This window comes from Peromyscus eremicus, chromosome 7 (assembly GCF_949786415.1).
Source record: "Peromyscus eremicus chromosome 7, PerEre_H2_v1, whole genome shotgun sequence".
NCBI lineage: Eukaryota > Metazoa > Chordata > Mammalia > Rodentia > Cricetidae > Peromyscus > Peromyscus eremicus.
In genome coordinates this window covers 100,477,564-100,488,278 of record NC_081422.1, presented here as the reverse complement: position 1 = coordinate 100,488,278, position 10,715 = coordinate 100,477,564, and the positions used below count along the sequence as shown (strand labels likewise).

General features: G+C 49.1%; 1 protein-coding gene across 2 annotated transcripts; it reads left to right on the top strand.

Moving 5' to 3' along the window:
- The first annotated feature begins 5,097 nt into the window (after positions 1-5,097).
- Positions 5,098-10,501, top strand: Glyctk (glycerate kinase). Of its 2 annotated transcripts, none has more exons than XM_059267089.1 (5): positions 5,098-5,205; positions 7,586-8,000; positions 8,199-8,350; positions 8,942-9,117; positions 9,421-10,501. In XM_059267089.1, exons 2-5 carry the CDS (start codon positions 7,624-7,626, stop codon positions 10,321-10,323), a joined length of 1,608 nt encoding a protein of 535 aa, XP_059123072.1. In that variant the 5' UTR covers positions 5,098-5,205; positions 7,586-7,623; the 3' UTR covers positions 10,324-10,501. The 2 variants fall into 2 exon arrangements, with proteins under 2 accessions (XP_059123072.1, XP_059123071.1); XM_059267088.1 differs by lacking the exon at positions 5,098-5,205 and adding an exon at positions 5,368-5,492.
- Positions 10,502-10,715: the final 214 nt, after the last annotated feature.

The following is a 10,715-nucleotide window of genomic DNA, read 5'->3' as shown; positions in this document are numbered from 1 at the left end:
AATACCAAGCATAGACTAGTGATTAAATCAGGTGCACAGATTTTCAAAAAAGCTTTTGATCAATCATGGTTTTTTTTCCTTTTTATTTTTTTTTTTAAATTTCATGTGATGTCTAACTTGCTATTTAGTGAGGATGACCATGAACTTCTAATCCTGCCTCCACTTGCTGAGTGCTAGGATTAGAGACATGCACCACCAAGCCCAGTCTATGTGGTGCTGGGGAATGAACCCTGGGCATCACAGATGCTAAGCAAGTGCTCTACTATAAAACAAAATTGCCAGCCGGGCGGTGGTGGTGCACGCCTTTAATCCCAGCACTCGGGAGACAGAGCCAGGCGGATCTCTGTGAGTTCGAGGCCAGCCTGGGCTACCAAGTGAGTTCCAGGAAAGGCGCAAAGCTACACAGAGAAACCCTGTCTCGAAAAACCAAAAAAAAAAAAAAAAAAACCCCAAAAAAACCCCACAAAATTGCCAGCCCAATAAAAGGTTTAATTTGGAACAACTTAACATGTTGGAAACCAGGAGTCCAACACCTGGGCTGGGCTGTGACTAGGAGGCTTAGGTCTTTTCTGCCTGCCTTCCTTTTTTTTTTTTTTTTTTAAATTAAAAATGCATTTATTATTTTGTTTGTTTTGAGATAAAATCTCACTAAGTATTAACTCTGACTGGCCTGGAATCTGCTATGTAGAACTAGCTAGCCTCAAACTCTGTATGATCCTCCTGCGTCTTTCCCTAGCTCCAGGGGATCTGATGTCCTCTTCTGGCCTCCATGGGCACCTGTACACACATGGACCCCTCCCACACATACACACAGACCTTGTTTAAAAATCCACAAAACAACAAAACCCTTTCCTTGTTCCGTCACTTTCTAGAGTTATTGGCTCTCCTGGGCACAGCAGAACCTCACACAGGGCTGACCTGGGACATCCCACCAAGCAAGTTCCACCGACAAGTGGCCACCCACTGGTGCAGACCCTGTGAGGTATTAGGGGTTAGATGGTAAGGAAGAAGGGATGAGCAGACAAAGAACCATGGGCTCAAGGTCCAGGCTATCAAGGACACGTGAAGGACAAAACAGACATCTGAAGCGACTTTAGGAGGGACAGCTGCTCTCAATATGGAGCTGATGACAGTTTCAGTTCTCAAAAATATTTCATAAATGGAATCCGTGTTTGGCTGGTGAGTTGCCTTAGTTGGTAAAAGCTTGCTGCACAGCCCCAGTAACTGGAGTCTGATTCCTGGAGCCCCTGTGAATGTGATGGAGAGAGGTGACTCCACCAAGTTGTCCTCTAGCCTCCTTGTCCACACTTGGGCTGCATCTGTATGTCATGAACACACCATCTAAATAAATACAATTTCAAAAATCACTTGTTTTCTTTTTATTTTTCGAGACAGGGTTTCTCTGTGTAGCCCCAGCTGTCTTGGAACTCGCTCTGTAGCCCAGGCTGGCCTGGAACTCACAGAGATCTGCCTGCCTCTGCCTCCCGAGTGCTGGGATTAAAGGCGTGCACCACCACTGCCCCACTGGTTCTCTGATGCGTCATTGCTGCAAAACACAGTGCTTGCTCCAGAGGGACTAAGTTTGTTTTGAGCGTGACCAGGGAATATGGATTCAAGTTGTTCTGCATGGTCCTTTCCACCATGGAAGCAGTTATATAATTTTATAGTCGCAGAAGGGAGTATACATCATTGCATTTATCCAAACAGGAAAGCTCTGCTGTAGGTCTCAGATGCTATCGAACAGCATTCTTAGCTCTTGGCTTGGGTGAAGCTAGTGGGCCTGTTAGTAGGTTATTGCACTCCAGAGACTTACTTGATTGTTAATGTGACGTTAGGTCAGATAGAGAGGTAGGTGATACACATCTACTAAGGGAACTAAAAAGCTTGGCATGGTAGCTCACATAAGAGGCTGAGGCAGAAGGATTGTCATGAATTCCAGGTCAACCTGGGGTACACAGAGTTCCACACCTGGAGTATAGTGTGAAACCCTGTCTCAAACAAAACAAAACAAAAAACACTAAATGAAGGGCTGGAGAGATGGCTCAGTGGTTAAGGGTGTGTGCTGCTCTTCCAGAAGCCCCTTGTTCAATTCCAATCTCCTAGGTGAGGCAGCTCACAATTGACTGTGACTTCAGTTTCAGGGGACTCTAGTTTCCTTGGACACCTGCACTTGTGCATAGACCCCCACAGAGGCACACACACCACATACAGATAAAGTAACACCCGACCCAAGCAACAACAAAAACTAGGGAACTAAAATCTGCCCAAGATAATTTCAGCTTTAGATGTGCAACATTCCAACCCTCCAGAATCATAGGATTCCAGTCAGTAGACTACTCTGCAGAATCTTCCATTAGGTGCGACTCCAGTCTCCTGAGTGCTGCTATTGTTGGGATATTTGTGTCTCTAAAATTCTTGTTGCAATTAAATCTTCAAGGAAATAATGTTAAGAGGTAGAGCCTTATTCAGATGTGGTGGTGCAAACCTTTAATCCCAGCATTCCAGAGACAGAGGCAGGCAGAGCTCCATGAGTCTGTTCTACATAGTGAGTTCTAGGACAACCAGAACTACAAAATGAGGCCCTTTCTCAAAACAAAACACCCCCCCCAAAACCAACCACCAAAAAGTGGGGATTCTGGGAGATGGTTAGATCCTGAGAATAAGTCCATTGTAAAGGAGGTCAAGGCCTCTTCTAAGAGACCCTTCAACTCTCTACCATGTGAAGCCCTATTTTATCTCCTCCCAAGGATACAGTGATAAACTGCCATTTTTAGAAACAGAAATAAAGCCATGGCCAGACATCAGACCTGCAGATAGCTTATTTTGTATGTGTGCATGTGTGTGAGGACAAAAGACAACCTTGGGTGTTACTCCTCAGATACTATTCATTTACTGTTTTAATTAATTATTTTCTAATGTGTATGTGTGTGTGTGTGTGTGTGTGTGTGGTCTGCATGTATGTAAGTGTATTGTGTGTGTACCTGGTACCCTCAGAGGCCAGAAGAAGGCACTGGATCCCTTGGAACTAGAGTTACAAATGGTTGTAAGCTGCCATGTGGATGCTGGGAATCAAACCCCATCCTTTGGAAGAGTATCGAGTGCTCTAAACAGCTGAGCTATCTCTTCAGTCCCCCAATTTTTCTTTCTTTCTTTTCTTTCTTTCTTTCTTTCTTTCTTTCTTTCTTTCTTTCTTTCTTTCTTTCTTTCTTTCTTTCTTTCTTTTTGAGACAAGGTCTTGTGTATCCTAGACTGACTTTAAACTACATAGACAAGGATGACTTTGAGAGCCTGATTTCTAAATGTTGAGATTTAGGCATGTACCATAAATACTGTTTTATATGATGCTGGGGACCATACCCAAGGCTTGTGCATGCTAAACAAGCTCTCTATCAATTGAGCTACATTACCAGCCCTGTCTTCATTTTCTTAAAAAAGATTTCTTGGGCTGGAGAGATGGCTTAGCGGTTAAGAGCACTGGCTGCTTTTTCAGAAGTCCTGAGTTCAATTCCCAGCAACCACATGGTGGCTTATGACCATCTATAGGATCTGATGCCCTCTGCTGGAGTGCAGGTATATATGCAGAACACTCATACATAAAATAAAAATTAAAAAGATTTCTGTATGTGTATAAATGCTTTGCCTCATGTAGGTATGTGTACCTCATGAATGCCTGGTGGCTGAGGAGGTCAGAAGATGGCATCAGCTTTCCTGGAACTGGAGTTCTGGATAGTTGTAAACCCTTTGGGCGCTAGGAACAGAGCCCAAGACCTTTACAAGAGCAACAGGTGCTCTTAACCACAGAACCATCTTTCCAGCTCCCTGTACCCATTTTTCCTGTAGCCATTTTTTAATATTCCATTGCCATCCCCAAACTATTCACAAGATGCTTTTAACAGCAAGAAGATTAAGCCCATTGGGCTGTAAACTCCTGAATGGTATTGAGTTGACTTAATTCTTATATTTCTATTGCCCTGTGTACAAACAGAAACTGGAATTTCCTTTTGCCCTCCTTCTTTCTTCTTTCTAAGATTTATTTTTATGGGCATTGTGTTTTTGCTTGCATGTATGTCTGTGTGAGGGTGCCATATCCCTTGGAACTAGAATTACAGGCATTTGTGAGCTGCCATGTGGGTGCTAGGAATTGAACCCAGGTCCTCTGGAAGAGCAGTCAGTGCTCTTAACTGTTGAGCCATCTCTCCATCTCCCCATCTCCCCAGCCCCTCCCTCTTTCCCTCCCTTCCTTCCCTCTCCCTTCCTCTTCCCCTTTCTCTCTCTCTTTCTTCTTTCTTCTTCCCGCTAGGTGGCCCAGACTGACATGGATCAGCAATGTCTTAAAGAGTTGCAAAAGGAAAAGAGATGTTGCTGAGTGGTGGAAGTGTCAAGAAGCAAGGAAATTTAGAACAGCAGGTGGGCGGGTGATTACACAGTAGTACATGCCTGCGATTTTAGTTACTCAGGAGGCAGAGGCAAGAGGATCATGAACTTGAAGGAAGACAGCCTAGGCTACACAGTGTGTCCCCGTGTGTGTGTGTGTGTGTGTGTGTGTGTGTGTGTGTGTGTGTGGTGAGCGGCAGGGCAAAAACCAAACTTTTTAAGGAAACATGTTTGAAGAAATCCTTTCCATCAGTAAAAAAAAAAGGTGTACTCTGGTGTTTTTGGAGTCCAGCCAATAGTTGATTTTTGAATGTGGGAAGGCATCACGCTTAGGTCATAGTGGACGCAAGGTGAGGGCAAGGGTAGAGAGGAGGAAGGCTCAGGGTCATTTTTGTTTACAGGCAGTTTGCCCTTGTGTTCAAAGATCATGGAACAGAAATACTTTGCTGAATTATCTGTATATGGTGGCTCATGGAGAAGAGTGGTAAACATCAATGAATTGTCAAAGAACTGTAACTATGCGGAGGAGCAAGGATGACCCTAAATCTGATGGTTCAGCCTGGAGTCTGGTACCTAACAGGAATTCGGGGTGTATTTAATTACTGACTATATCTAACAGGATGAAGAGGGAAGGATCATTACAAATCACTGAGAATCCACTGCAGGAATGCAGAAACCGGAGGATTCTTTTCAGGTTTTCTGGAGGTCAGTGAGGCACCCAAGCTCTAACCCACGATCCTGGTCTCTAGGGAAGCCCCAGACCTGCCATTTCCGGATTAATCCCCACCCACCAGAGCACTTCCGGTCTCCAGTGCTGGAAGCGGCAGAAAGGTAAGTTTGCGTCTCAAGGACGTACATGAACCTTAGAAATCATTCCTGACCCAGACGGAGGCGAGTCCAGGCGACAGCAGCCCCTTACTTCCTGCGACACCTAGTATTGTGCGGCATAATTTCTCTCGCGAAGATTACAGGCCATTAGTCTCGGGCGACGTCACTTCCGGTCACCTGGCGACTGGCCAAATCCGGATGTGATGTCAGCTCCACTTTGTTGCGGGAGGAGTCAAGGCTGGTCTTCGCATTTCCTCACTTAGCAACCGGAGTGCACAGGAGCTAGAGAGGTGTAGTGTCTTAAATAGAGTTGGGGATTTGGCAACTGAAAATGAAAGTCGTCCAATTAAATTTAAACTCGCCACAACTTAACTTTTAGTTACAAATAATCCCAAATGTACTGATCATATTTATACTAAAAAATTACTTATCCGAAATAGAAGTTTCACCAAATGTCCTGCATTTTATCTGGCAACTTTGGCCTTGAGCATTCTTTTGTCCTGGGTTCTATTAGGGATCTTCTAGGCTTTGCTCCTCTGTGAGATAGACAAAAGTTCATCTGCAGCTGAGCATTGTATGTTTTAGATGCAAAGATGCATTTAGCTCCAAGCCCTGGAACTTGAAAAGTGTAGTTCTGTGGGAGAGACCATCCCTATCATGTATGAAGTCATGGACTCCTCCATAGTGGTGGAGGGCTGATAACTTGTTTGCCAGACACTTCAGGCTTTCTGATGCTCTGTCCAATGCAACAGATTTAAAAAAAACAAAAACAAAAACCTCCAGTTAACAACTTATTCCACTCCTTTTTTTTTTTTTTTTTTGGTTTTTCGAGACAAGGTTTCTTTGTGTAGCTTTGCGCCTTTCCTGGAACTCACTCTGTAGCCCAGGCTAGCCTTGAACTAAAAGAGATCCACCTGCCTCTGCTTCCCGAGTGCTGGGATTAAAGGCGTGCGCCACCACTGCCCGGCAATTTATCCCACTCCTAAATAACATGCCACTTCTAGACCTGTGCCATGTGGCTGTGTAGTTCACGACCGGCTGTGGGTCGTCTGTAAACATGTCCGGTTTTCATGTAAGGAATTCTCAGGGCTTAATTTCATCCCACCTCTCATCTTGCAAATGAACTCAGTTTGAGAAAAGATATACTACACACTTAAAAAAAAACTAGCATCGCAATTCCTAGACTACTTCCTCTTGTATCCACGCTTACTGATGCAGTTGTCTTTCAGCAAAATGGTAGGCATTTTATTGTAGTAACTATCTTATTTAGGGGCTTTAATGTATCTCAGTGGTAGAGTGCATACTCGTCACATGCAAAACATGGGTTTGGTCTCCAGAACTCCTCTGTCCCCAGATTTAGATACCCGAAAGGTATGAGTCCTTTGGCTTCGTTGTCCCCATATTTACCCTGTATAACGTCCTGACCTTTACCCCAAGACCTTTCTGTTTTTCACTCTGCCCAGTGTGGAAAATGATTGGGCATAGTTAGGAGCCTGGCCTTTGCCTGCTCCAGCACTGGGCTGTTTCTGCTCTGAGTGGTGTAACTCAGGGCTTGTTTTGCTATCATGGAGCCAGAAAGGGGTGTTCCTGGCAAGGTTGACCCTGCCCAGCTGTGTGGGTAGAAGGGCATCTTTTCTTACGCTGTAGATTGAGCTCCATAGCGCACGTCCTCTTGCATATGAACTGGGGACTTGCCAAAGGTCTCACCTGGAGTCAGATTTTGTAGCTACTCCTGATTTGTGCCTGGACCTCTCGCTGAACTGTTCTGAGTGCTGAGATTCCTCGGGTTATGTGCACTGATAAGCCCGTAGCCTTTCTACATAGACTCAGCATTCCCAGACTAGTCTTAGGAGCTAATGAAATAGATCAGGCTAGAGGTCAGTGGGCTTGGGGTCAGGTGGTGAGACAACCAACAGCCTTTCTGTTTCTTCCTTTTGGCAGTAGAAGTGGTAAAAAGGTAAGGCAGAAATGCCAGAAAGGAGCCCTGCCGTGGTGTGTGGGCTTGGCAGTGAAGGATGTGGATAAGAGTGGTGCAGGAGACCACTGGGAGGAATGGCTTCCTTTGTGAATGATTAACTCCCAGCCAAAGGAGGTGACCCAGGAGGAGGGTCCACTTGTTAGGAACTTTGGACTTGGGGCAGAGTGTCTAGAAGACCGGTGTGTGGCCTACAAAAGAAGAGGACGTGGCTGGGCATCAGGGCTGGGCTTGCAGGACTGGAGTAGGATCAGGTTCGCTGCAGGCTTCATGAATTCTTCAGCTTTCATTTCAGGTGGCTCGTTCTTGCAACAATGGCTGTGGAGTCCACCAGCCCTGAGCTCTCAGAGGGGTGCCCATGATGGTCGGGTTCTGTCTGTGGTCTCACTCATTCTCCTCTCTCTCTAGGCAGCTATGGATACAAGGCTTTGCTGAGAGATGTGGGCATGGCTGCAGCCCTACAGATCTTGCCCTGTCTCCTCCGAGCCCCATCACGCCCCTTCCTCTGGGGGCCCCCAGTGGCCCGGATGACCAGTGGTATGGCCTTGGCAGAACAGGCAAGGCAGCTGTTTGAGAGTGCTGTGGGCGCTGTGCAGCCGGGCCCCATGCTGCAAAGGGCACTGTCCTTGGATCCTAGTGGCAAACAGCTGAAGGTGCGGGATCGGAGCTTCCAGCTACATGAAAACCTCTACCTAGTGGGCTTCGGCAAGGCTGTATTGGGCATGGCAGCTGCAGCTGAGGAGCTACTGGGCCAGCATCTTGTGCAGGGTGTGATCAGCGTTCCCAAGGGGATCCGAGCTGCTATGGAGCAGGCTGGAAAGCAGTAAGAATCTGTTGGGGGTGGTGGTGGTGGGGTGCTCTCCGCTGCCCTTTAGAGGAAACCTTCTCTTCCTCCTAGGCCTCCCTATCTGGCCTGGTGGGTGGACATCCTCGCTCAAGTCACTCTCCCTGATGGACAGCTGAGAAGTCAGGTGGGAGGAGAGGAGCCCACCCATCCCGTCCCTGTTTGCTCCCTCCTCAGAGAGATGCTGCTGAAGCTGCACAGCCACATCCAGGTGTTCGAGGGTGCGGAGGACAACCTGCCGGATCGTGATGCTCTGAGGGCTGCACTGGCCATCCAGCAGCTGGCCGAGGGCCTCACAGCCAGCGACCTGCTGCTTGTGCTCATCTCAGGTGGGGGTTCCAGATCAGCTGAGAACAGCTCACGGGGGAGGCCCCAAATACCAGATTCTCGAGACGTTCATCTGAGCCACCGTGGTCACAGGGTGAAGTTGGGACCAAGACAGACAGTGAGGAGCCTAGAGGGTACCTTGTGGGGGTGTCAGGGGTAGTCATCTGTCCTGAGCTGTGATGGTGAGGGCACACTAACACGCTAACACATGTCAGAACCTTTGGAAAACGTTTCTGTCTGCAACAGTGTCACCCAGGCTTCACGAGCTGGGTTTCCAGCCCCCACAGCACTCTCTTTGGTTGTCTGCTGTTTTTTTCTTGCTCTTCCTTAGTCTATGCTTTTAAAAAATATAATTTTTGTGGTGCTGAGGATCAAGTTCAGGGCTTCACACGGACTAGACAAACACTCTACTACTGAGCTACATCCCCAGCCCCTCTAGCATCTTCTGGGGTCTGGAGTACCCCAGCTAGGGGACACTTCACTCCATGTCCACAGGGGGGCACTCTAACTCCACCGTCTCAGTCCTCGACCCCCTCCCCCGTGGTCTACCTGGTTCCCTTCTCTTCTTCCTGACACCCTCGCTGACTCTGCAGGTGGGGGATCAGCCCTGCTGCCTGCTCCCATCCCACCTGTCACACTGGAGGAGAAACAGACGCTCACCAAGCTGCTGGCAGCCCGTGGAGCCACAATTCAGGAGCTGAACACCATCCGGAAGGCCCTGTCCCAGCTGAAGGGTGGAGGGCTGGCTCAGGCTGCCTATCCTGCTCAGGTGCATTCATCACTTCTTCAGCCAGCCCTGCGTTCCCCACATGTGACAGGGATAGGAAAGCTTAGGCCAACATACACGTTGGCAGGGGCCTCGCCTGTCGGGGAAGTCCTGGGAGGAGGCCAAAGAGGGCGAGGGGGATGCTCCCTGGTCGGTGTTCTGCCAGCCCGCCTGCAAGTGGCAAGAAGCAGATAGATAAGGGCAAAGAAGCGTACCAAGGGGTGTACACCCAGGACCGGTTTGTCCTTAAGGGCCCCGGGGCGCGGAGGAGTCAAGACTGAGCCGTATCTTATGGCCTTTGTCTAGGTGGTGAGCCTCATCTTGTCGGATGTGATTGGGGACCCTTTGGAGGTGATCGCCAGTGGCCCTACCGTGGCCAGTTCCCACAGCGTGCAAGATTGCCTGCATATTCTTAATCACTACGGCCTTCGTGCAGCTCTGCCGCGTTCCGTGAAGACTGTGCTCTCTCGAGCTGACTCTGACCCCCGCGGGCCACACACTTGTGGTCATGTCCTCAATGTGATCATCGGCTCGAATTCTCTGGCTCTGGCTGAGGCTCAGAGGCAGGCTGAGGCCCTGGGCTACCATGCCCTGGTGCTGAGCACAGCCATTCAGGGTGATGTAAAAAATGTGGCCCGGTTCTATGGATTGCTAGCCCGGGTGGCTGCAGCCCGCCTCGCTCCATCCACGGCTGGGCGTTCCTTGGAGGAGGAGGAGGAGGAGGAGGAGGAGGAGGAGGAGGAGGAGGAGGCAAAACTCCATCAGCTGGCAGCTGAGCTCCGGCTCCCAGACCTGCAGCTGGGGGAGGCTCTGGAAGCGGTGGCAAAGGCTAACGGCCCAGTCTGCCTCCTGGCTGGTGGTGAGCCCACAGTGCAGCTGCAGGGCTCTGGCAGGGGTGGCCGGAACCAAGAGCTGGCCCTGCATGTGGGAACAGAGCTGGGAAGACAGCCACTGGGGCCCGTTGATGTGCTCTTTTTGAGTGGAGGCACTGATGGGCAGGATGGGCCCACCAAGGTGGCTGGGGCCTGGGTCATGTCTGATCTTGTCAGCCAGGCTTCTGCTGAGGGCCTGGACACAGCCACCTTCCTTTCCCACAACGACTCGTACACCTTCTTTTGCCGCTTCCAGGGTGGAACACACTTGCTGCAGACAGGGTTGACAGGGACCAATGTCATGGATGTCCACCTCCTGATTTTTCATCCTCAGTGACGGCCTAGCTCCTATTTTGAGAGTATATGGGTAATTATGGGCAGGATCTCGTGGGAAGGTCACGGGCTTGTCGCCAGGACCTCACTGTGCTTTAGGATCCCTGTCCCCTTAGCCTGGCTCCCTGTTGCTCCACCCACCTCCCACAGATCGGCTCCATATCCATTCCCCAACTAGTCTAGAAGACTTTCCACCCCTGCTTCCTGTCATGTTAGCAGGTAGCCCTGAGGCCCACAGGAAGCTCCTCCGCCAGTTCCTAGTCTTTATTTTCTCCCCAGGAGCCCATCTGCCCCAGTCCTCAGCCTGGTTCTTCCGTGGAGTGAAGTCAGGGAGCCTGAAAATAAAAAGAAGGATGTTGTGGGGGTCTCAGCTCACTGTCCTCAGTATTTCTTTAG

Excerpts from the sequence above, each read along its gene's own strand:
- Glyctk (XM_059267089.1), top strand. The coding sequence starts at position 7,624 with ATGGCTGCAGCCCTACAGATCTTGCCCTGTCTCCTCCGAGCCCCATCA. Across the intron at positions 8,351-8,941 it reads GCTGCTTGTGCTCATCTCAG|GTGGGGGATCAGCCCTGCTG; the intron begins GTGGGGGTTCCA and ends CTGACTCTGCAG. Across the intron at positions 9,118-9,420 it reads AGGCTGCCTATCCTGCTCAG|GTGGTGAGCCTCATCTTGTC; the intron begins GTGCATTCATCA and ends GCCTTTGTCTAG.